The sequence below is a fragment of the Microcaecilia unicolor genome, chromosome 11 (assembly GCF_901765095.1).
Source record: "Microcaecilia unicolor chromosome 11, aMicUni1.1, whole genome shotgun sequence".
Classification (NCBI taxonomy): domain Eukaryota; kingdom Metazoa; phylum Chordata; class Amphibia; order Gymnophiona; family Siphonopidae; genus Microcaecilia; species Microcaecilia unicolor.
In genome coordinates this window covers 25,956,449-25,982,826 of record NC_044041.1, presented here as the reverse complement: position 1 = coordinate 25,982,826, position 26,378 = coordinate 25,956,449, and the positions used below count along the sequence as shown (strand labels likewise).

The window sequence follows — 26,378 nt, the reverse complement described above, 5'->3', positions numbered from 1 at the left end:
TACCTTTTGGGGCATATTTAGCAGACCCAGAATGGAGCTCAAAAATCCACCTAAGTAGCGCTGCCACATTGTATAACCGCAGGTCCGGAAGATTTAATCCTCCCTTATTCCTAGCAATCGTCAATTTAGCAAAACTTATCCTGGCCCGCTTTCCCGCCCAAAGAAAAGTACCAATAAACCCCTTATAGTATAGTTCATCTTTTCGTGTTATCCAAAATGGCATCATCTGTAAGGGGTATAGAATCTTGGGCAACATAACCATTTTTACTAACGCTACACGCCCCAATAAAGAAAGGGGCAAATCTCTCCATCTGTGGCACAATTTTTTAATGCCATCTAGCTTGTCCTGTATATTGCGACGATATACCACTCTCATATCCGCGTGCAAATACACTCCTAAATATTTTAAAGTTCCGGTTGACCAAGCTAAGGGAAACGTGTGGAGCTGCCTACACGCACAAGGGGAGGACACCGGCAAAGCCTCAGACTTATCAAAATTAATACATAGACCAGAGAAAGACCCAAATTGGACAATTAAGTCTATAAGAATAGGAACAGTCACGGATGCTCTATCTAGATATATAAGCATGTCATCTGCAAACAGATTAATTTTAAATTCTTGGGATCCCATTTTAATTCCCTGAACTTTGTCCGTCTGTCGAATTTTGATAGCAAAGGGTTCTAAGGACAGCACAAATAGCATCGGGGAGAGTGGGCACCCTTGCCGTGTGCCCCGCTTTAAGGAAAAGACAGATGACAATGCTCCATTTATTAATATCTGAGCTGTGGGATGGCTATATAAAGCGCGGATTCCTCCTAAGAAAGCTCCCATGATACCAAATTGCGGTAACACCCAAAATAGATAGTCCCACAAGATCTTATCAAATGCTTTTTCCGCGTCCAAACTTGTAATGATCGCATCTCCGGGTTTGCCCCCCCCTTTCTGCAACACTGTCAAGGCTCTCATAATATTGGAAGATGCATATCGGCCTGGCACGAATCCCGCCTGATCCGAGTGAACCAGGCCAGGTAAGACCCTCCCCAACCTATTTGCCATAATATTGGCAAAAAGCTTTATGTCTTGATTAAGGAGCGATATGGGCCTGTAGGAACCCAGCAATTCCTCATCTCGCCCAGGCTTAGGGAGTACCACTATGTGTGCATGTGTAAGTCTACCACCCGCCTCCCCAGTTGTGCAGAGATGATGACATAATTCTTGAAAAGGGGGTCCTACGTTGGCACCTAATATCTTATAAAATTCAGGCCCTAGGCCGTCCGGACCGGGGGCCTTAGCCAACTTAAGGCGTTTCACTGCCTGAAGTACTTCCTCTCCCTTCACCGGCGCATTTAACTGATCTCTCTGCTCCTGCGATAACTGCGGTAAAGGAAGATTCTGAAAAAATAATTCCCGCTGGGTCCGATCTGTCTCTCCTGCATTATACAGTGCCTGATAGAATTTGACAAACTCTTCCTGGATGCCCTCAGATGTGGCCACTACCTGCCCTCCAGGAGATCTCACCTTCATTATGATTTTTTTGGCCCCTCTGCCTTTTACCAGGGTCGACATCAATCTCCCCGCCTTATTCCCCCATCTATACAAATTAAATTTATACAAGCTGATATCCTGAGCCGCCCGCGCATTCAAAATATCATTAATTTGCCGGCGAGTGTCCAAATATTCCTTTTTTATCTCGTCTTCCCTCTGCCGTACATGCCTCCCCCTCAACTGTTGCAGATGGCTCGATAAGGCAATTAATCTACTATTACGCTCCCTGTTTAATTTTGCCCCATAGGCGATAATATGCCCCCGCATCACGGCCTTCCCCGCTTCCCAATAAGTTATAGGGTCTACTGATTCCGGGTCATTTTCCATTAGATAATTGTCCCACATCTTCAACAAAAAACTACGAAACTCAGGCTCCAAATACAACGTTGGATTCATACGCCACATCCTTGATGCACTGCCTTGGTGCCACTGGATGTCTGCCCAAATCAAACAATGATCCGACACTGCCCCGTCCACTATATCTGCCGCCTGCACTTTCGACATAAGGGTTGCATCAACTAGTAAATAATCGAGCCGTGCATATACCCCATGTACCTGAGAAAAAAAAGTGTAGTCATATGATTCTGGATGTAAGATCCGCCAGATATCCAGGAGCCCTAGCTCTTGTACTAGAAAGTTAATCCCTTTATCTTTCCATGCTGGAGGCCGCGGCTTTGCTGGCTTGCAATCTATCAAGGGGTCTGCAGTAATATTAAAATCTCCCCCCAGCACCAATTTGTACCCACTAACTGATACCAAATGAGCTAAAAGACCAGAAAAGAAAGAGTGGGAATATACATTTGGCGCATATATGGAGCATAAGGCCACCCTCTGCCCTGCAACCTCTCCCCACCATATGACAAACCGACCCTCTGGGTCTTGTACTAATTTATGCATGCTAACATGGTGCCTTCTATGGAATAATATAACCACCCCCCTTTGTCTGTTATTAAAGGAAGATGACACTATCTCTCCAACCCACCCTTTTTGTAACTTCCGATGTTCTTGTTGTGAGAGATGAGTCTCCTGTAAAAACATCACATCAACTTTCATTTTATTACAGTATGCCAAAATTTTAGTCCGCTTAACCGGTGAGTGAATACCATCAACATTTAATGATCCTATTCTCAAACTACCCATCTGTCAGATCGAAAGGCGATATGCAGCCTTATGTCCGAGAACAAGGGGTGATGTCCCAGCTCACCACCCCCTCCCTTTCCAGGTGTTGCCTCGGTACCAATCTCCTCCATGTAACAGTATTCCTTATTTCTCCAGGAGCCTTCCCCCCACCCCAGCCCCTCCCCCTCCCCTCCCTCTCTTTCCCATCCCTGTCCCTCCCTTCGTTTGCTACATCCACACTCTGTGTACCATTCACTCCATCCAGTCAAATAGCTCCTTCCTCCCACTTCTCCCCTCCCATCCCCCTTCCCCCCTACCTGTGCCCACACCCTCAAGTCCCTTCCCACCCTCCCCTTTAGAACAACCAGTGTTACAACCCTCCCCTAAGAGAAAGCTACTCCCCTCCCTTCCTCCCCCCCCCCCCCCCCCCGAAAAGGACCCTCAGCTTGCCTGAGCGCTGCATTTCCCTTTCTTAAACACCCCCACCCGTTTCAACATTTTCCCTTCAACTCCCCCAATACGACAGCAGAAAAGTAAAACGATCCCATCAGAGGCAAATTATACAAATAACAGTACCCCTCCAAACTTGTTCAAACTATAGTCCATTGTGTTCCTTTATTTTCTCTCTCTCTACCTCGTGCAGCCTATAAAAAAAAAGAACACAGGCTTCACTGCAACAAACCTCTTTAAATTACAAATCGTCCCCAGGCAACTCACAACTTCCCCACTGAGTCTTCAGTCTTCTAGCTGGCATCCAGATAAAGCTGGGAAGAAAAAAAAAAAAAAAAAACCACAAACAGCCTCTCCTTCCAAATCAACAATGTCTCCCGTTTAAGAATGCCCGGGCTCCACTCCTTGTTGTTTACAGTAATCAATCTTTAATGGTTCTGCTGCTTGCAATCCCCTGCACGTCAAAAATAACAAGAAATAAATCCTAGCCTGCCTGGCATAATGTCTCCGGCGGCTCTCCACGTGTCATCAAAGGTGTTTTCAAGCCGGCTCCCTTCAACCACTCTAACATTGCACTCTATCACTGCAACCGCTCCAGAAATGAGCGCAATTCTTCTGGCTGCTCCATGAATAGAACACGACCTTCATGCAGCACTCTCACCTTTGCTGGGTACTGCAGCGAGAACCGGATCCCTTTGTTGTAGAGCTGAGAGCAGTACGGAGACACTCGTTTTCTTAGCTCTGACACCCGCGGCGAGAAATCTTGAAACATCAGCACGCCTGTCCCCTGATAAGTCAGGGTTCTCTTCTGGCGATACTTTTCCATCAGCTGGGCTTTCTCAGCATAGTTGAGAATACGAGCAATTACCGGGCGTGACTTACTGCTATGTTCTTTAAGCGCTCCGATCCGATGCACCCGCTCTGCTTTGAGACGTTGCCCTTCTGACTCAATCCCAAGCTCTTTCGGCAGCCAGACTTCTACCAAGTCCCAGAGCTCTTTATCTTTGACCGATTCCGGTATTCCCACCAGCCTGATATTATTCCGCCTGCTCCGGTTCTCATGATCTTCTACCCGCTCTTCCAGCAGTTTACACCTCTTCTCCAGAGCAGACATTTGAGAACTCACATTATTCATCAGATCCTCTTGCTGTGATATTCGTTCCTCTGCCAGTTGTATGCGGGTGCTTTGTGCCACCATGCTTTCTTTCATCTCGTCCATAAAGACATGCAGCGCCGACAGCTTGTCATCCAGAACTGCTGCCATGTGCTTCATTATCTCTTGTATCGCTGCGTCTTGTATGGCTACCACCGGCAGATCCTGACTCTGGGTCGCCTCTCCTTTCTCCTTTCCAGACGCCATCTTAGCCACGTGGGGGGTTCCGCGCCCTTTCTGAGTACGCGGGGTCTTTGCCGGCATACCCTGAAAGCAGCTTCTGATCTTTCTCCTTTATTGCTCAATCGATGCAGCCCACGCTACCTTGTACTGGACGATGTTTTGAGGGACCAGATCGGGGGTTTGAGCACATTAAATCAGCTGATTTATAAGCGATGAGGAGGAGAGCAGCCTCGAGACGTCCGTCTAGGCTCCTGCCATCACGTGACCCCCCACAAAGAAAGATCTTGATAAACCGCAACGCGGGCCCCATTGAATTCAAGGTTGGTGGATTGTCGAGCTTTTTGCCAGATCCGTTCTTTGCAAGCATAGGTGGTAAAACGCACCACAATATCTCGCGGTCTGTTGTCCCTTGCAGGCCCCAGCGCTCTATGTGCTCTGTCCATTGCTATCTCACTGATATCAAATTCTGGGCCCATCAATTGTGCACATATAGATCGCACCACTGTCTGAACATCTTCCTGGTCTCCATTTTCCTGAACTCCTCGAAAGCGAAGATTTTGCCTGCGCCCCCTGTTTTCAAGATCATCTAATTTCAAACGCAGATCTTCCGCCTGATCCGTCAATTTTTGCACGCGTTTATCTGTCTCGTCGTGTCTCTCCCCCAGCTCGTCTGCGCGCTCTTCCAAAGCTTCAACCCTCCCCCCCAGCTCCCTCAATTCGGCGCTCAGGGCATCCACGTGCTCCAGGATTTCGTCTTTTGACGCAATAATTTCAGCCCTGAGTGCCTCCAAGCATTTAGTCAGTTCCTGCGAGGGAGCCTGAGCGGGGACGGATTCGCAGCGCTCTTCGCGAGGCGATATCTGGCTAGCTTCTGGGAGTCTGCATACCTTGGGGGAGGCAGGGTGCGCTAGGCCTCGATCCGGTTGCTTCGACGACAGACGCTCGCTCTCCCGATGCAGCGCGCCGCTTCTTTTACTCATTTTTCTGGAGTCAATTAATTCAGCAACAGTTCGCCTTTCATGCGAATGTAGTGAGAGATTAATTTATAGCGAATAGTGCCTTTTTAGCGGAGGTAGGAACGGAGCTCCGGGATTAAGCAGCCATTCAGTTTCGTGACGTCACTTCCTCCCCGCAACATTAATTTTTTAAATTATGTTTAATGCATTAATGGCAATTTTTAAAATTTACGATTAATAATGCATTAGTCACAGAGTTAACTACGATTAACTTTCAGTCCTATTGAAAACACAAACTCTTCAAAGACTGTTTATGCACATTAAATTTAAGTTTAGAAATGGCTTGTAACCTCTCAAGTAGGAGAGGTAATTTGAACTTACTTCTTTGCCCACATTATATGCGTTCAAAAAACAAAATTTTAAGCTAACTAAAACAAGAAAGTTGCTTTATAGGGATGGGCAAACAGATCGCAAAGAGTTGCAAACATTTTGGAGCTGATGAGAGAGAATTTTCAGTGATCTGGGCTTGTGATCCACTATTCCATTCAGGGTATTTATGTCTAAGCAGGTTACATAAATTCAAAACATATACTGAAAAGTTGGGAAGGCTTACAAAATTAATCGTTCAGATGTTTACTAAAAAGATAAGTTTTCAGTCCCTTCCGAAACGGTAGATAACCAGAAATCACACAAATTTGTGCTGGGCTTGATGGACCTTGGGTCTTTTCCCAGCATGGCGGTTCTTATGTGCTTATGTATACAGTTACACAGTTTACTGGCCTGGATGATGGGCAAGGTTGTCGGGTGCCATCCTAAACCACAGTCATTTTACCTACACCTAACTGTTTGTAACTTTGGTTTTCCTTAATAACATAGTAAGTGAAAGCAGATAAAAACCTGAATGATCCATCCAGTTTGCCCAACAGTCACATTCATTATCAATTCAAGATTTAAATCAACAATGAACTTGATAACATTGTTAAATAATTTTTTTTTTTTTTTTTTTGGATGTAAAACACCTTTGCCCCTTCTGCTACTTAGATTCCCTGAAGAATAACTACTTTTGTAATGTTCCTGTTTGTTTCTGATTTATTTAAACTCTACTCATTGGGGTTTCAGTTTTGCACGAGGCGGTAAGCACAGGCGACCCGGAGATGGTTCAGATGGTCCTGCAGTATCGGGAGTACCACACAGCAACCATGGCGCTCGGAGGCGTTCCGGAATTGCTGAAAAAAACGCTGGAGGTACCTGGAGATAAGATCTTGTTTTTTTTCAGTTTCTGGATTATACATAAAGTACTACTACTACTACTATTTAGCATTTCTATAGCGCTACAAGGCATACGCAGCGCTGCACAAACATAGAAGAAAGACAGTCCCTGCTTAAAGAGCTTACAATCTAATAGACAAAAAATAAATAAAGTAAGCAAATCAAATCAATTAATGTGAATGGGAAGGAAGAGAGGAGGGTAGGTGGAGGCGAGTGGTTACGAGTCAAAAGCAATGTTAAAGAGGTGGGCTTTCAGTCTAGATTTAAAGGTGGCCAAGGATGGGGCAAGACGTAGGGGCTCAGGAAGTTTATTCCAGGCGTAGGGTGCAGCGAGACAGAAGGCGCGAAGTCTGGAGTTGGCAGTAGTGGAGAAGGGAACAGATAAGAAGGATTTATCCATGGAGCGGAGTGCACGGGAAGGGGTGTAGGGAAGGATGAGTGTGGAGAGATACTGGGGAGCAGCAGCATTTATTAATAAAGATTAATAAATGTGGAAGAATTTACTGTGATTAATTTATTGCCACTTGTAGTAAAAGACTCTACGTAGAGGAGGCTCATGTTTACGGAGTCAGGTTGTGTGCTGGAAGTTCAGGCCAGCCTCAAAGTCTATAGATCATGCATTCATGGGCGGATGCATTTCAGCTGAAACTCAACGCGGAAAAAACCCAAATGCCTAATACTCACTTCTCAACATAATACGAACAAATTTACCACCATTCACACACCAAAACTGAATCTTCCAATTTCGGAAACCCTAAAAATCCTCGGAGTTATTATCGATCGACACCTAACACTTGAAAATCACGCGAAAAACACAACAAAAAAGATGTTCCACTCCATGTGGAAATTAAAAAGAGTAAGACCGTTCTTCCCAAGGACCGTCTTCCGGAGCCTAGTACAATCAATGCTACTCAGTCATTTAGACTATTGCAACGCACTCTATGCTGGCTGCAAAGAGCAAATAATCAAAAAACTTCAGTCATCCCAGAACACTGCAGCTAGACTCATATTCGGTAAAATAAAATATGAAAGTGCTAAACCCCTACGAGAAAAGCTACACTGGCTCCCACTTAAAGAACGCATCACGTTCAAAATATGTACCCTAGTTCACAAAGAGGCATATTTTCAAAGCACTCTGGGAGGCTAAGTTCCATAGGTTTCTATGGAACTTTGAGAGGCTAAGTGCTTTGAAAATGAGCCTCACTATCATTCACAGAGATGCTCCAGCCTACATGTCAGACCTGATAGACTTACCACCCAGGAATGCTAAAAAATCATCCCGCACATTCCTCAATCTTCACTTCCCCAACTGTAAAGGTCTAAAATACAAACTAATGCACGCGTCAACCTTTTCCTACTTGAGCACACAATTCTGGAATGCGCTGCCGCGTAACTTAAAAACGACCTATGAATCAATCAACTTCTGCAAACTATTGAAGACTCATCTCTTTAACAAGGCATACCACAAAGATCAACATATGTGAACTCGTCCACACATATCCAGAACTGTATTATGCTATCTGCTTGTTTACCACTATAATGCTTTAACTTTATTATACTACCAAAATCCTCCTGTAACACTAAATGTCTATTTTCCTATATAATTCCACCATTCATGATGTATTGTAAGCCACATTGAGCCTGCAAAGAGGTGGGAAAATGTGGGATACAAATGCAATCCTATATAATAAAACTCACCTCCAACGTTCTAATGCTTGGGACCGTGGCTCCCTCAGCAGGTGGTCTACTAGGCAGCATCGAACTCAATGACGTCAACAAACACAGCTGAACGCAGGAACTGGCTGCTGGCACGTGCAAAAAAAAAAGGCACCAGACCCACAGTAACAAAAAAAAAAAAAAAAAAACCCAAAGGGTGAAGAGAAAGCCTCGGGGCAACTCAGCAGGGGCCCTCGACCACACTGCAAGCTGCAGGAAGCTGAATCGCCCTCCAGTCCTGCACTAACCAAAAAAAAACAAAAAAAAGTGAACACACAGGCTCCGGGCACCTCAGCAAGCAGCAGGAAGCTGAACAGCCCTCTGGACCCGCACTAACAAAATAAAAACAAAGGTGAACACACAGCCTCCAGCGTATCAGCAGGGGTCGACTATAACGCAAGCTGCTTGAAGCCTAGCAGACGGACCAACTTTCCTAACAGCAGGTACACTTATGGGAGAGAAAGGGCAGGAAAAAAAAAAAAGAAAAGGAACTGAAAAACCAGGGGGGGGGGGTGGAACTACCCTGTACCTCAGACAGAAGGAAGGGGTCATACACACACACACAACACACAGTCTTTCACTCTTTGTGTGATACACACTCTCAAACACACACACTCTCTGTCTGACACACACACATGTTCTCTCTCACATGCAGGGAGGGGGGGAGGAAAAGAGAGGGGCCTGGAACTTCAAGGGGAGACAGACAAAAACACATGGAGAGGGGGGAGAGAACAGAATGAGAGGGAAAGGGGAGAGGACAAATGTTACACATGGAGGGCATGGACAAAAGAGCACAATCGCAGGATTAAAACAAGGAAAAGTTACTGAAAATACAAACACATGGGGGGGGGAGGGGATGGCCCTGCAACACGGACAGAAGGAAGGGGTCATGCACACACACAAATACACACACACAGAGACAGACACACTCTCACACACACACTCACACTCAGACTCACTGCTCGCCCCTGTGGTCCCAGAACTTCAAACACAAAAGGTGGGGGTAACTGCACATCTGACAGAATGAGGGGGTCATGCACACACGCAGACACATACTCTGGCACACTGTAGCTCTGTGTCACACACACACACACTCTTTTCCACTCTCTGTGTCTCACTGTGACACACACTCAAACACACACACTTTACTAACAACTCTACAGATACCAAAAAAAAAAAAAAAAAACATTGCTAGCGCCCGTTTCCTTACAAACAGAAACGGGCCTTTTTTTACTAGTAAATAAATAAATGGTTCAGCAGAGATGCCAAGTTACCCAGTTCCAGGCTGGAGTTTTTTGATCAGTCCTGGATTTGAAACCACTCCATCCTGGTGCATTATAGGACTTGCAGCACTGATTCTAATGGGCAGAATCAAGGTCTACAAATCCCACAATGCTTTGGGTTGTAAGTTCAAAACCAGAACTGGCCAAAAAGCCTCCAGCCTGTAAATGAGTAACTCTGGTTCAGGCTATGATACTGACCACTGCAATGCAGGAAGTCCACATTCAGATCCTCTGTCCATGAGGGCTCTTTGGGATCTGTTGGATATGTCCAAGCAACCTGGACTGACCACACTTAGATATTGGGCTTGATGAAATACTGTCTGACCCAACATGGCTTTCTTTAAGTTTTGCTTAGGCTGTGTTGCGCCATGGAGGTGGTGTGTTCAGATCTGGGAAAGGGAATAGAGTTGCTGAACCCTGCTGGTAAAAGAGCAGCACTGAAGGAGAGGGTTCCCCAGAGCCGCCCAGGCATGCTGACAGGAAGAGGGGGAAAATAGCACCCCAAACTCCATATATAGGGGCTCTTTTACAAAGGTGCGGGAGGGCTAACATAAGTCCGATTTTGGCACAAGCCGAATCCCACGGTAGAAAATAATTTTCTACCATGGGGGGGGGGTGGGGGCGTTCCCAGTGGTAACCGGCAGCTTGTCCACGGCACGTGTTGCATGATTGCCATATGAGTAGCGCGTGAATCCTTACCGCTAGGTCAGGCCGTAAATAGGCATGCACTAGTTTTAATATTAGTGCAGGCCCATTTCGCGGCCCATTAAAAATAGCTTTTCCCCAGCCATGATTTTAAAAAAATGGCCCACTATTCCTCTGCACTTCTGCATATTTAAATTCAAGTTCGTAATATTTCTTAGCATCTTTTGGAAGGTTTGTTACTGATATGCACAATGTTTCTAATGCATTATGTGAGGAAAAATTGGAATTCAGAAAAAGATGGATGCAGAAAAAAAGGTGAGAGCAAAGGCAGCGATCGAACAGGGTCTGTTTAGTGTAGAAGGCAGGGAACACAGGCAGCAGGTACGCTGGATCTAGGTCTCTCTCTCTACCTTCAGGTTCCATATTTCTTTGGGTATGTACTTCTGAACCTATTCCTTTTATTGCTGGTGTAGTCAGATGATTCGTTGATATTGCTGGACACCACAAGGCCAGCATCCAAAGGGTTTAAACTCCTAACTTTGAGACTCAGGCTCCTAATTTAGCCTCGTGGATCCTATTTTGACTAGGCTTGTGAATTTAGGAGCCTAAAAGGTGAGAGACTGAGGGAAGATTTCGGGCAAGGGAAAAAGAGAAACTTAGCAATGATTTTCAAAGTAGACGCCTACCCTTAGGATACTAAATCGAGGTAAATGATTAGCAGGCCTAAATTAGGAGCTTAAACTTTAGAATCTTAAATTTTAGATAAGTTTTCAACTGAAAATGAAAGCCCCTGAGTTTGAGTAAAAGTAGGTTCCTAACTTAGGGCCCCTTTTACTAAGCCACGTAGGCGCCTATGCGTGCCAAATTGGAGTTACCGCCCGGTTACTGCTTTGCCCTGCGGTAATTTCAATTTTGGCGTACGTCCGCTACGCATGTCTGTAAAATATTTTTTATTTTCTGGTGCGCGTAATGGACGCGTGGAGGTCATTACCGCCCAGATTCTTTTTTTTTTTTAACTTTAAATTTTTATTGCATTTGTTTTTTGTGTACAATTGTCATCTTCAACCATGAAATATACAACAATTCGTATATCTGTCTTATAACTTATCTCAACATTCAAACTTTCTAACTACAGATTCTTTACCGCTAGGTCAATGGCTGGCGGTAAGGTCTCAGACCCAAAATGGACACGCAGCAATTTAAATTTTGCAGCACATCCATTTTCGGCAAAAAAAAAGCCTTTTTTTACAGGCGCATTTAAAAAATGGATCGGCGCGCGCCCACCCACAACCTGTGCCTACACTACGGCAAGCCATTTTTCAGTGCGCCTTTGTAAAAGTACTCCTTAGGGGTCTATTATTCAGCCATGGTGTGATTTTTAGCTCGCAGTAGAAATCAGCTGGCGGTAATAATGGGCATCTCGGCGTATACCGTGAACTAAAAACGCCACCGTGGCTTAGTAAAAGACCCCCTTAGATGGTTAATTTGAGAAGCTCCACTTTTTGGAATATCCACCTCCAAGTAGGCACACATCCTGAACTCTTTACTTCATATTTTCTATACAGTAACCAAGTGGAACGTTTAAACCAAGTTTAAACAAAACCCAATCTAATGTGAGTTGGAGGTTGTAGAGGAACAGTTGAAAATAACCCAAACACCTCATATGATATATGAAACCATAATTTAATTTCATTCAGTTATTTTATATTCCGCTCAACCACCCAGTTCAAGGCAGATTACAAAAAAAAAAAAAAGGATCTGGACACTAAAAGAAAAATTAATACATACAAATATTATAAAACCAATTAAAACAATCAAACAGGAAAAGCAAAAACAATTACAGCAACTATTATAAAGCGTAACATTGCAAAGAGTGAGAAGTTAGTAACTAAATAAGCCTGACCAAGTATTTGTTAAACAATCAAGTCTTTAAGTTGTGTCGGTCGTATTACTACTACTACTGATCATTTCTATAGCGCTGCTCGATGTACACAGTGCTGTACACTTGAACATGAAAAGACAGTCCCTGCTCGAAAGTGCTTACAATCTAATCAGGACAGACAAACAGGACAAATAAGGGAATTAAGATGGGAAGAATACAACGGACCTGGATACTGAACAAGGGGATAGGGGTTAGGAGTTAAAAGCAGCTTCAAAAAGGCGAGGTCTGTGTGCCGCCATCTTGACTCCTCCACCACCGCAACTGGTAGTATTTTATAAGTTGTGTGTGTTGCTTGGTGACACGCTTATGCTCCGCCCATGGGTTCACACCCCTCCTCCCTTGAGAGTTGCACGCAAAGTGATTTAGGTGCGGTTTATAGAATTAGCAGCTAGGACTTACGCATGTAACTGCCGATTTTTGGAGTGTGGCCGCAGCACCAAGCATTTTGGCTCGTTCATTTGACATATGTTGGTTAAAGTTCCCAGACTTGATGCTGTATAAATTCTGGATGAGTTTAGTCCTACCTGATTGAATGGGAACAGTTTCACTTGTGTGGGAGCCATTACCTAGATGCCCAGATGATCAGAAGCAAACACAGTCGTTAGCACCATACAAGCGCCCGCATTTGCTCACGCTCCATGATCAGAGCCGGCGAGCGCGTGAAACAACGAGCTCGCCAGCTCTGACCGCAAGTAACATGCAAATGCATACGAAACAGAGCATTAACTATTCCTCTCCAATGCTCAGCGGGCAGCGCGCCAAACAAGGGTGCTGCTGCTGCGGCGGCAAACCCTACGCCAGCTTAGAGCTGCCATTAGGGTTTGCAGAGCATTGGGGAGAAATGGGGAGCCTTATCCAGCATACGACTGCATGCTTGCAGGCCCCCCCCCCCCCCATAGAGGGCTGGAGGTCTGGCAGTCCTCCAGACGCTCATGGTGGTCTAGCACCCCTGAACCCTCTCCTGTACTTTGAAGATGGTGGAGGGAGAGCACTCCCGTCTCTTTCTAGCGTCACTTCCATAATGGCGGTGCGCTGCCCAGTCTATCCTGGAATGCGCTGGGTAGGGAAGTCCCGCCCAGTGCATTCCAGGGACCTTTCTGTATGTCATCTGTGGCAGCCAGTCAAAGGCGCTTCAGATCATTAATTTGTGGGTTTTCTCTTTCATCCTAGAAAGCAGCCTATGTTCATTCTCTGCTTGCCTCCTTCTATTTATTTTTTTACCTGTGCTGTTTTTGTTCTGTCTCAGGCACCTGACTTTTATATGGAAATGAAATGGGAGTTTACAAGTTGGGGTAAGTCTAAGAGCGGTAGAGTGATGTGTGGCCTTGATGTGTTAGAATCTTATCCTACGCTTTCTTTCTATTAGAAAGCCTTGAGGCTAAGGATTCACATTTGTGCGAAGAAATGCAGAAACCTGTCACTTTATAAATTCAGTGAAACTCTTCAGGTTGACATTTAGCCACCACTGTCAGTATTTAAAAAAAAAAAAAAAAAAAACACTGGTTGCAACAGCCCAAAAAAATCCAGATAGTGGCCAGTACTGAATATCCACAGAGTGGTGAAGGGTGCTGCTATCCCGATAGTTAACTAGATAAAGTTTGGATATCTTTTATAATACAACAATTTTATTGATAATGCAAAGAAAATACATTCTACATTCTGATTATACAGAAACTCAAACATGGAAATTAATATTATTAAGCTACATTTCAACAGTCCGTCATCAACGTTTTATCTTTTTATCCCCCCCACCTCACCCCTCCATTTTATGTTCAATATTTTATTAAGAATACAGATTGTCATACAGTATATATATGTTACCAAGCATCCACATCCTTGCAATCTTCTTATTAATGAGTGTCAACTATGACAGTATTATCACAGTTATGTCGAGTTTCCCTTCCTCTCCCTTACCCCCCTTCCCCCCTCACCTCCCTCCCCCCCGCCCTTATCTACTCCTCTCTCCATGAGCATATATCAATTACCAGTCTAATGACATCCAGCAAATCTATTATCATATACAAAAAAAGTCTAAACCAGATCTCCTCCAATTCCACCTCCCACCTTCCATCTATCCCACCCCCTCCCATGCATTCCCTTCTCTCTCTCCTCGTGTGCAATCTCTACTGTGTTCTATTGATTGTATAGTTGTATGGTGTTAAGTAGTAAGCTATGGGCCCTGCCACTAATCGATTGTATATAAGGTTCCCAAACCATCCAGTACTCCTTTTTCCGTTTGGAAGTTCCTCTAGCATCTTTGGCCTCCCACGTGGCGAACACGTGCAAACTATTGCGCCAGTGCCAAGTTAGGATATCTTTTAATGCTGAGATGGCCAGTAATGCTTTTCAGCACCACTTTTCTGGAGATCTCCAGTCAACAGTTCTTACCCGGATAGTAGGGGCTGTTCACCAGATAAGTACATTTAGATATCAGGCCTTTTAGCTGTACGACATTTAAACATAGCCATGGATTCCTCTGAGCCAGGCTCAGGATTCCACTTCTGCCATATTGGTAGGGTCCCATTGTCATCAGGAATAGAGGAATCTCCTATTGGTTAGAGCAGCAGGCTGGGAATCAGAGAATCCAGGGTTCAAATCCCACTGATGCTGCCTGTGACCTTCAGCAAATCGGTTAACCCCTGCATTGCCTCAGATGCCAGACAGATTGTAGGTCCTGCAGGGACACTGAAATACCTACTGCTCCTGAATGTAACTCGCCTTTACTTACCAGTGAAAAGGCATGTGCTAAATCCAAATAGCAAGGGGTCCCTTTCACACTGGTGTACAGTCTCATTGGCCCTAAGAAGGATCTTGGAACTGACCATTCACCAAATGAAGGTCCTTGTGTTCAGAGTTGGAAAGTATGTGTCACATTGCAGTTTGTGGTACATTGAGTCTATTCTGGAAAACCCAGTTTAATCCATTTCTCCATCTAGGAAAGATGGTGAACTCCACAGCCTAGCTTGATTGAGGGAGATTCTTAATCGGAACAATTTCTGGTTCTCAGGTCACTGGCCAGACATTACACACACACAGTTATGAAGTAATGGGATCTTGCTGGATTAGTTTGGAAATTCTGGCTTAGTGCTGAACGCACTGTCCTCCAGAGAACAGGGTTTATAAAGCTCTTGCTAATGATGTCCAGTCATTATCCAGTTATGTCATAGATGTGAAAAATATAGTGAAAAGCTTCTGATCCCATTTCCGTGTGAAGTAACCGAGTCTAAACACTGAAATTGACGCATAAAATTATCATTGCACATAGACATCTGAAAAAGTGTAGAACTTCTAAAATAGTTTATAATATTTTCAGGTTGCAACCAGTTCTCAAACCCTGGAGGTGGTGGTCAGTAATCAAGAATCCAAAAACACAGATCAGCATATACTGAGCCAGTAGCTGTTTCTAAAATGTTTAATCAATTAAAATCAACCCATATAATTTTATTAGAGTCATACCCAGAACTCTGGAAAAAACAATAATCTCGATATTAATCATCTATAATATTCATTTTATTATTCAAAATTTTGGTCTATTATCATTTTCAAAATCATAACCACTTCTTGCTCATATAGAATCATTTGTTATATCAATTTTTTACTCTCAACGGGTTCAGTTGAATTGTCCATGTAACTCTCTAATAAAATTATATGGGTTGATTTTAATTGATTAAACATTTTAGAAACAGCTACTGGCTCAGTATATGCTGATCTGTGTTTTTGGATTCTTGATTACTGACCACCACCTCCAGGGTTTGAGAACTGTTTGCAACCTGAAAATATTATAAACTATTTTAGAAGTTCCACACTTTTAAGGATGAGGCTGGACGCCATATACTCAGAGCATTTAGAGGTCTTAAGGGCTAGGCAGGGGATGCGCTCTTATGAGTTCACTAACAAAGCAGGGCGACTACTGGCTACAAAGATACGCAGGCAGAGAGTAGATCGGCTTATACATCAGGTTCGGGATGAGAGTGGTAGCTTGTTGAATCAAACTGAGCAAATACGCCAAAGATTGGGGGAGTATTATCAAGCGCTTTATAAACAGGAAATCAATCCGACACCTGACGCGATAGATGAATTTCTGCAGGAATGCGAGCTTCCCAACTTGGCTAGACAGCATAGGGACCTGTTGGAGGCGATAAGTAGCTTGCCATCTTACAAGTCCCCAGGGTTAGATGGTCTCCCTAATGAATTTTATAAGCAGTTTGCCCCCGAGTTAGCGCCGTTGCTCGCGGATCTGTTCAATCAGAGGAGGGGGAGGTTCTGCCGTTGACTATGAGAGATGCTTGGATAGCGGTGATACCCAAGCCAGAAAAAGATCACACCGAGTGTGGCTCCTATAGGCCCATATCGGTACTCAATGCCGATGTTAAGATACTGGCTAAGGTACTGGCCAACAGGCTGGCGCCTATACTCCCGACCCTTGTGCACCCGGACCAAGTGGGCTTTGTGGCCCATCGAAAGGCGATGGACAATATCAGGCGTACGGTAGATTTAATGCACCTGGCAAAGAGGAATCAGAGGCCCTTGTGTCTTTTGAGTTTAGATGCAGAGAAAGCCTTCGATTGCGTTCATTGGTCCTTCATGTACAGAGTCTTGGAGGTAATGGGTTTTGGTGCGAAGTTTATAGGCTGGATACGGGCGTTTTATACCTCGCCAAAAGCATGTGTTAAACTTAATGGAAATTATTCTGGGCTGTTCACATTGCATAGAGGAACGAGACAGGGCTGCCCCCTGTCTCCTCTCCTATTTGCTATGGTTATGGAACCCTTTGCAGCACGGATACGACAAGATCCGGGGTTCGTAGGGGCCCGGGTAGCAGACAGAACGCATAAACTGGCGCTCTACGCAGACGATGTTTTGTTATATGCGACACGACCCCTGACTACATTCCCTCGACTTATTCAACTTATAGACGAGTACTCAGTAGTCTCGGGATTCAAAGTGAATATGGCAAAGTCCGAAGCCTTGAATGTAACTATAGATGAGGAAACGGTAACAGAGCTGAAGTCATCATTCCCATTTAGGTGGGCCCGGGGACAGATTAGATACTTAGGGGTTAAATTGACGATACCACTGTCAGAGCTTTTCTCGGCAAACTATAAGGGATTGATAAAGACAATTGCAGAGGATATGGAGAGATGGGGAGGACTAGAGGTATCCTGGTTTGGACGTATAGCTATTATTAAGATGAATGTCCTACCTCGCCTCCTGTATTTATTCCAAGTGCTGCCTGTGAAGGCGCCCAGGCGATTTCTCGCGTCCTTACAAGATCGTATTGTCTGTTTCGTCTGGGCAGGAAAGCATCCCAGATTGTCGCGCACCTTGTTATATCAAGAGAAGAGGAGAGGAGGATTGGGAGTCCCAAACCTTCATTGGTATTACAAGGCAGCTCAGGGAAAGGCAGCTATGGAATGGTATCAAGACTATCCTGATAGACAGTGGGTCCACTTAGAACAGCACTCTCTTGGAGAGACGCCGTTGGGGGCACTTATGTGGTTGCCAAGGTCTTTTCGCAAACTGCAAGAAGGCGTATGCCCCTCAGTGGAAGTTACTCTATACTATTGGGACAAATTATTTCCAGAGGGCAGATGTGTGCTGTCCCGAATGACACCAATAGCTTATAACCCTTTGTTCCTGCCGGGGAACACTACGGGTGTCTTCACCCGCTGGTATGCGGAGGGAGTGCGAAGGTGGGGTCAATTGTATGACAATAACAACACTGTACTAACTTTTGCGGCACTGAAGACGGAGTTCCCGGTGGTGGAGGGTGAAGAGTTTGCATACTGTCAATTGTCACATTTCCTACACAATGCAGCGACCAGAAAGGTCATCCAGCGGCAATCACTCCCCCTCGAAGAAATATGTGAAAAGTTAATTGGATCCTGGGGGCTCATTGGGAAAATATATAGATGTGTCGCGGCACAGGTTCCAGGACATAGTAGCCATAGGCGGGCGTGGGAAAAAGAGTTGGGTAGGACCATAGAGGAAGTAGAATGGGAGAGTATAGAAAAAAGGGTGGCGGGTGTCTCTATACATGTACCGCTCAAAGAAAATGCAGTAAAGGTCATATATAGGTGGTATCTTACCCCGGATCGACTTCAGCGAATATACCCGACGACTACGGGACTGTGCTGGAGGGGATGCGGCCTAAGGGGAACCATGGGGCACATATGGTGGCGTTGCCTTAAAGTTAAGGCATTCTGGAAGGCAGTGCAAGATAGGCTCCAGAGCTGGCTGGGATGTTTGATACCTTGGGTCCCTGAGGTGTTTCTTTTCTCTGCACCGGTGAGAGGACTGACATCTTGTAAACAGCAGTTGCTGAGACAGGTGACAGCAGTAGCCAGAGTGACAATAGCGTTGCACTGGAAACAAAAAACAGTCCCCCCAATTACAAGATGGCAAAACAAATTAAAGTATGTGTGTGAAATGGAAAGGCTCATAGCCGCACGAAAACACCGGACAAGTCAGTGGCACTCAACATGGCAGTTCTTTGTAAATGCAGTTAACTAGGGGAAAAAAAAAAAAAGAGAACGTAGTTTACGAGTGTGAAGGACCAGAAATAGCACTGGGGGAAGGGGGAGGGGGGGAGGGTTTAGGGGGGGTGGAACTGGAGGGGGGAAGAGGGGAGGTTGATAGGTAGGAAATGGGAGGTCACTTATAAAACACAATTAAAAAGTTGAAGTATATTTTGTATTTGATTATGCATGGCAAACTTAAATGTGTATTCTTTGTTATGTATCTGGCACATAGCTATGTGCAAAATTGTATTGCGAATGTGTTGGTTACGCTATGTTCAGAATTAATAATGTTCAATAAAGACTTCTAAAAATTAAAAAAAAGAAGTTCCACACTTTTTCAGATGTCTATGCGCAATGATAATTTTATGAGTCAATTTCAGTGTTTAGACTCGGTTACTTCACACGGAAATGGGATCAGAAGCTTTTCACTATATACGGGACATGTGAATGGCATAAGGACACAAGGACATGAAGGTTCACAAGTTAGAATGAACTTGCTTACGGGACATGTGACTGGCATAAGGACACAAGGACATGAACTCATGTTTATGGTGAACATATTCCTGGATATGTAGTAGTGAGTTAGTACTATCTGCTTTGCAAAGATATTCAACAGCACTATCTGAATTTTGCCACTGAATATCCAGATAGCTGCAGCTAAGGGCAGTTATTTGGTTATTTGTATATTTCTCTTTGAATATTGACCCATGCAACATAATAATAGATGTCAGATAAACACTTGCATGGTCCATCCAGTCTGCCCAACAAGATAAACTCCATCGGTTACTGTGATCCCAGAGCACAAAGGAACTGAAGAACCAGGGAAAAATCAGCAATTGAGTGAGTTCTTCAAGAGCTACAACAACAGAAGCCAGGGCATCCTGGACTCCATAGCCAGTCAGGTTTTCAGGACACCCACAGCAAATATGCATGAGAGAGATCTCCATTGTATGCAGAGCTATCTCGTGTATATTCTTTGTGGATGTGCTGATAATTTGATTGCGGAGTCCCCGTGGCAGGTGTATGAAGACTTGGCATATGCCTCCTTGTCTAAAAAGCCATCTCTGCTTAGATATTTTCCTAAACTGTGTTGCTTTGCATAATTATGGAATGATTTTGTACTTTTTTTGTTTTTGTTTTGTTTTTACAACAGTTCCATTGTTGTCCCGGATATGTCCCAATGATATCTGTCGCATATGGAAAAGTGGTGCCAAGCTGCGAGTTGATGCCACGTTACTGGGATTTGAAAACATGAGCTGGATAAGAGGGAAACACAGCTATATTTTTAAGGAAGAGGGTAAGCAGTGAGACTCCTCCATTCCCTCCCCGCTCTTGCAGTACAACCCCTCTCCTCGTACAGTATGCCCTGAGAGCACAGAGAACCCTGCTGACCAAGGGAGGCTTAGAAGTCTCCTCCAAACCCCCGTGCCACACTTGTGTTAATAAGAGTTGATGCAGTGACGGTAATCCGAGTGGACAGGAGAGTCGAACCCCAGTATCCTGCACTGCCACTGACCTGTGGCATCTTTCTTTTTCCAGTTCTAGAAAAGCTAGAATGTGTGGTTTTGCGCATCTCACGAAGCTAACTTGGAATAGGTGTTCTGCAGACTTGGTCAGTGATAAGATACAGACTCGCACACTCTTGATAACAGCAGATAGCTATCAATAGAAATAACGATGACTTGATTTTGCTATCTTCAAGCTGCTGTCACTCTAGTGTCCTCTTGTAAGTAGATGGTGCTATTTTGTACTGTACGAGGCCTCTAGGATATAAGGAAGTGGTACATAAGTACATAAGTAATGCCATACTGGGAAAAGACCAAGGGTCCATCGAGCCCAGCATCCTGTCCACGACAGCGGCCAATCCAGGCCAAGGGCACCTGGCAAGCTTCCCAAACGTACAAACATTCTATACAATCAAGCCATTGTGACATCACTAATGAGGTTGGCTCTTATTGGTGGAATGAGCCACTATGACATCACAATAGGTTAAATCACTGCTCTATGTAATAAAAGTGAGCCAAGTAGAGGACATAAGTACATAAGTAATGCCACACTGGGAAAAGACCAAGGGTCCATCGAGCCCAGCATCCTGTCCACGACAGCGGCCAATCCAGGCCAAGGGCACCTGGCAAGCTTCCCAAACGTACAAACATTCTATACAATCAAGCCATTGTGACATCACTAATGAGGTTGGCTCTTATTGGTGGAATGAGCCACTATGACATCACAATAGGTTAAATCACTGCTCTATGTAATAAAAGTGAGCCAAGTAGAGGACATAAGTACATAAATAATGCCACACTGGGAAAAGACCAAGGGTCCATCGAGCCCAGCATCCTGTCCACGACAGCGGCCAATCCAGGCCAAGGGCACCTGGCAAGCTTCCCAAACGTACAAACATTCTATACATGTATTTTATACAGTGTGTATGGACCACTCATCAGAGTGCTAGCTTACTGAACTGCTCAGTGATTGGTCCTAGCTTGACTAACAAGTGTGTTCCAAGTTATCTGTTTGCTGTGCCCCAGAAACACAGCACTATAGAATAGCACTATGCAGCAGAACACATGCACATAAAGACATGAGCAGACTGAGCATGTACAGGATGACTAGTGCTGTGTATTTCCAGGTGTCCATTATCTGTCAACACAATGTGCTGACTAAGTCTCTCTTTCTCACTCTGTGATCAGACAATTGGGCAGAGCTGATGGAGGTAAACCACGATGACAGAACTGTTACCAAAGAGCGTTTTGACATCTCTCAGGAAATCCAGGGCATCACGTTGGACTCCATGCAGCCGGCAGAGAGAGAAGTGACAAAGCGCTTAACGTCCCCCATTATTCACACGTGCCTCGACACCGCAAATATTGCCTTTGAAAGGTAGGCAAACCATTTCCAAAATGTTAACATCCTGAAACAAAAACACAATGTAGGCAGAAACACTGTGCAAGGAGAAAAAAAGGATCTCAGTGCCTCAGAGCAATTTCCATGTGATTTATGAGTGCTGGAGCTCAACTGAATCAATAACAGATCTTAAAAAAAAAAAACCTCATAATGATGAAGATTCTGCCCCAGGCGTTTGGATATGCTTTCAAAACATATTTTGCAAAATCTGGATACACACACACACACACGGCAGCACGCACTGCTGTCACTGAACCCACTGTTCCTTCTAAGCTGAGTAGGAGTTCTCCTCTTATAGTCCTGCCAGTGGGGGGGCGCAGTCTCACTATCACATTTTCAATAGTGAGGAACAGGTAAGCTCTGCAGGACTCCTGGGAACCTGCCTGTCCCTAGTGACTGAAAATACAATATTGAAGCACTGCCCCCTGCTGGCAGCAATGCAGTTGGAGGACTCCCACTCAGAGGGAACAATGCAAACACCCAGGCTAGTCTATTTTTGTATTTTGACATCAAATTTAACTTTAGATTTCCAGAAGATTATCAGAAAATAGCAACATTATTTTACAGCAGCAATATACAGATCTTTGGCATGATAAAGGTTTTGAGCTATGGAGGTAAGATGGAGCTACTTTATTGGGCTTAGGCGGACGTTAAAGGTCAAGCCCTTAAATATGTGAATCGGGGTTCTCGGATTCCGAGTGCTCAAGGGCGGCAGACAGATTGGATTTGCAGGATATCTGGAATCAATACTTGAGAGATTTATTTGCCATCAAAGCTTCTAATGCATACTCCGCTTACATTCTGAAAATCAGAATCATTTACAACCCTTGGCGACTAGTTCTTCAGACCTCTTATGGACCCAGTCAGTAAAATGACTGGGCAATAACGTCTAATATATCATTTTGAAAGATTATACAATTACACTGATTTGCAGCCTGTGGAAATGGCAGTTCCCCTTCCTGTATCCTTGTAATCTGTTATGGGGTTGGGGAGAGGAATGTAATTTTCACGCTGGCAAAGTACATGGGCTCTTTTGTAGTCACGTACTCCTTACCCTGTGTAGTTCCTATTTCAAAATATCATAAAGCAGGGATTCTCAAGCCAGTCCTCGGGGAAACACCTAGCCAGTCAAATTTTCACAATGCCCAGAATGACTATGCATAAGATAAATTTTGCATGCACTTCTTCCATTGTCTACAAATATATCTCATGCATGTTCATTCTGGTTATCCTAAAAACCAGACTGGCTAGATGTGTCCCAAGGACTGGGTAGAGAACCCCTGTCTCTAAAATTCCTAAGTACTTTGCTTTGCTCTTTATGCGGCTGCAGTTCCAGGGAGGAAACGATGCACATTTAATTGACAGTTCAGTTATACACTCAGAGTTCTTTTTCATGATCCAAACAAGCCGTTGAGAACGCCTATTGAAAAGTGGCAGAAGTATAGCTGTGTTCGTTAACTCCACAGCTTTGCTTAGCTGCTCTGCCAGGGATCTTTAGTCTAACCCAGGGGTTCTCCTCAGGACACACTCAGCCACTCACATTTTCAAGATATCCGCAATGAATATGCATGAGGTAAATTTGCATGCACTACTTCCATTGTATGCAGATTTATCTCATGCACATTCGTTGTGGATAGAAACCAAACGAAGCAGATATGTATGTGGAAAACAATATTTAATGGATACAAGTCAATAATATTTACATTTTTATGGTGGCATATGTCGGTTCACGGCTTCTGAAAGATTTGTTTTCGTGAAGTGCCATCTGTCAAGTTCAACAAATAGATACTCAAGTGGAGACTATATGATCATACAGATATTTATTAGCCCCTGATGCAGCCCAGTGGGGCGAAACACGGCCTGTGTCGGGCTTGCTAATTTTTATTGTATCCATTAAATATTGTTTTCCACATGCATATCTACTTCGTTTGGTTTCCATCTTGGAGTTTGCAGATTGATTACCCTGCTGTTTTCTTGGACCATTCTTTGTGGATATCCTGAAAGCTTGACTGGCAGGGTGTGTCCTGAGGCCTAGGTTGAGAACCCCTGGTCTCTTATCTTAGTGGAAATACCTTAAAAGCATATCGGTGGTAGAACATGCTTTTGTTGCCTTTTCCTCAGGACAAAGTCTGGATTCTGGGGCTGGAGGACAGACAAAGCAGAAGCAATCAATGGTTACGAAACAAAGGTAAAAAATAGTTAACGGAAGCTTTCTCGTATTTATTTCTTAGAGAAAACCCTCAATGAGTCATGTTCAACATACATTTGGGTCACTATTCAAACACTGTAGTCAGCATTTTTTGTAAACACCACTGCGTCATTTAAATATTTTACATGTACACCGCAACGAACTCCACTGCTGTGCAGAGAGCCAATGGTATTCAGCTGCTGTCTATATAACTATTTTAGAAATGCCTAAGCTTGAGCTACTACTGAAAAGTGAGCTAAATCCAGAATAAAAACTCTGGTTTTCTTTGCTCTCCTTCCCTTGGTTATGTGCTGTAATGGCATACAACAGTCCATCCATGGAGCAACAGATATCGGAAACAGCAGACAGCGGGTGAAACGTATTATTTTGGGAGAAAGAAAATACAAAATTCTAAAAAAAAAAATTAAAGAAACATTAAAAAAAAAATCACAATTTTCAAAAAGAACAATAACACAAAAATAGGCTTGAAAAACAAACAGATTTTTTGAGCAGTGGACATTGCTACATTTTGTAAATTCGGAGATCCAAGGCTCAAATACCACTTGGAGGTGAAGAACCAACAAGTTGGCAAACCAGAAGAGATCTGGCGATGAACTCAAGCTAACCAGTCAGTGTGACAAAGGACCATCCTGGGCCTTACAGTTCCTTTGACCTGTGCAGCTCTCCATACAGTTGCACAGCTTAAAGGAACTGCTGGGGACCAAGGTGGCAGAGAAGGCCGAAGCAGCCTGATATGCGGATGTGCATCTCCTTTCTCTGCTGCGCTATAATGGGGTGTGGGCAGGGAGGGAGGGAGGCAGACAGAAACTGAGCATATTCTGTGCTGTACTCTGCAACAGCAGACTACACAGAATTCTGCACGGGAAAGGCAGAATTCTCTATAGCCTACGGAGGAGGGGAATTAGCATAAAATTCCCCTAGGAGTAAATAGTGTATTCGTTTGTGGAGATTACATCTACAAAATGGTATTGACCAGGTAGAGGCAGTTGAGAAGAGGGCCAACAAAATGAATACGACAATGACCAGACTACTTTTCCCACCAAAATTCCCTATGCTTATCCCGTATCCCATCCCCCTCCCGCCTCCTCTGCTCCCTCTACCCCTCCTCCAGCACTCACCTACCCTTGCTTATACCTCTCCTACTCCCTTCACCCTTGCCCTTCTCTACCTATCGTTTTTTGTTATTTGGCTATACTTAACTTATATTTTCTCTATTAATACTCTGTAATCCCTATTACTATGTAAGCCGCATTGGACCTGCTTCAAGTGGGAAACCGCGGGGTACAAATGTAATAATTAATAAATAAATATAGTTTGCATGATAAGACATACTCAGACCATGAAAGTTAGACGTGAAGTCTACTACTACTACTATTTAGCATTTATATAGCGCTACAAAGCATACGCAGCGCTGCAAGTCCCATTTTGCCAAATAATCACTGTTACTGGATAAGAGCGGTGGTCACCAATGTCTGGATAGTGGTGGATTTATCTTTAAACTGGTGGTATAACCACTTGGGAGCCTGAGTCCCCCACTTTGGACTCTGGGACTCCCCCCCCCACCCCAAAAAAAAAACAAAAAACTGCAGTACCCTGAATGGCTGGCAGGGATGCCCAAGCCATGCCAGCTGAAGAGCTCTCTCCCGGTGTGAGGAGTCGGTGGTGCACTTCCCAGCTGCTGATGCGAACCGAGCATGCGAGAGGAGTGCCTGCATCAGCGGCTGGAAGGCACGTCACTGACTTCTTTGCACCGGCAGGGGATTCAGGCTGTGGAGCTCTTCAGATGGCAGGGTTTGGGCATCCCCGCCAGGAAAGGTAAAATATTTAATGGGGGAGAGAGAGTAGAGAGGAATGGGTGGCCCCCCAAAAATGGTCTACTAGATACCAGATACCTGCTTTTAAACACTGTGGCAGGCATTTAAAAGGAATGCCAACTGCAGAATTTAAACATTACCCTGTAAAATTTAACATTTTAAAGGCTAAGAAAAGTACTGGGCGGCTAAGCATTATTACTTCCTCAATCCCTCCTTTCTAGCCCTAGTCGAAACGAGCACTTTGCAAAACTTATGCATGCCTCAGAAGAAGTGCAACAGCAGAGGCTTTTGAAACTACTGTATATGCGTATTATCATTGTAACTGTATCAGCTCTTGACCCACCTGTGCATTCTGGGCCATCTCCAGTGTAAATAGCAGTGTTCTGAAATCCCCATGAACATGTAAATGTAATCTGTACGTACAAATGCCACTCAGGACTTATTTTCTTATTTATTTACTTTTTTTTATTTTTGTTACATTTGTACCCTGCGCTTTCCCACTCATGGCAGGCTCAATGCGGCTTACATGGGGCAAAGGAGGGTTAAGTGACTTGCCCAGAGTCACAAGGAGCTGCCTGTGCCTGAAGTGGGAATCAAACTCAGTTCCTCAGGACCAAAGTCCACCACCCTAACCACTAGGCCACTCCTCCACTGTTGCTACTATT

General features: G+C 44.3%; 1 protein-coding gene across 2 annotated transcripts in view; it reads left to right on the top strand.

The window, feature by feature from the left end:
* ANKRD13A (ankyrin repeat domain 13A) overlaps window positions 1-26,378 on the top strand; it is a 97,559-nt gene that overhangs the window by 34,744 nt on the left and 36,437 nt on the right. For both annotated transcript variants that reach the window (XM_030219440.1, XM_030219439.1), the window contains exons 3-7: window positions 6,527-6,651; window positions 13,509-13,554; window positions 19,937-20,080; window positions 21,477-21,666; window positions 23,812-23,878. In XM_030219440.1, the coding sequence (XP_030075300.1) occupies window positions 6,527-6,651; window positions 13,509-13,554; window positions 19,937-20,080; window positions 21,477-21,666; window positions 23,812-23,878 (572 nt within the window). The remainder of the gene's footprint in view (window positions 1-6,526; window positions 6,652-13,508; window positions 13,555-19,936; window positions 20,081-21,476; window positions 21,667-23,811; window positions 23,879-26,378) is intronic.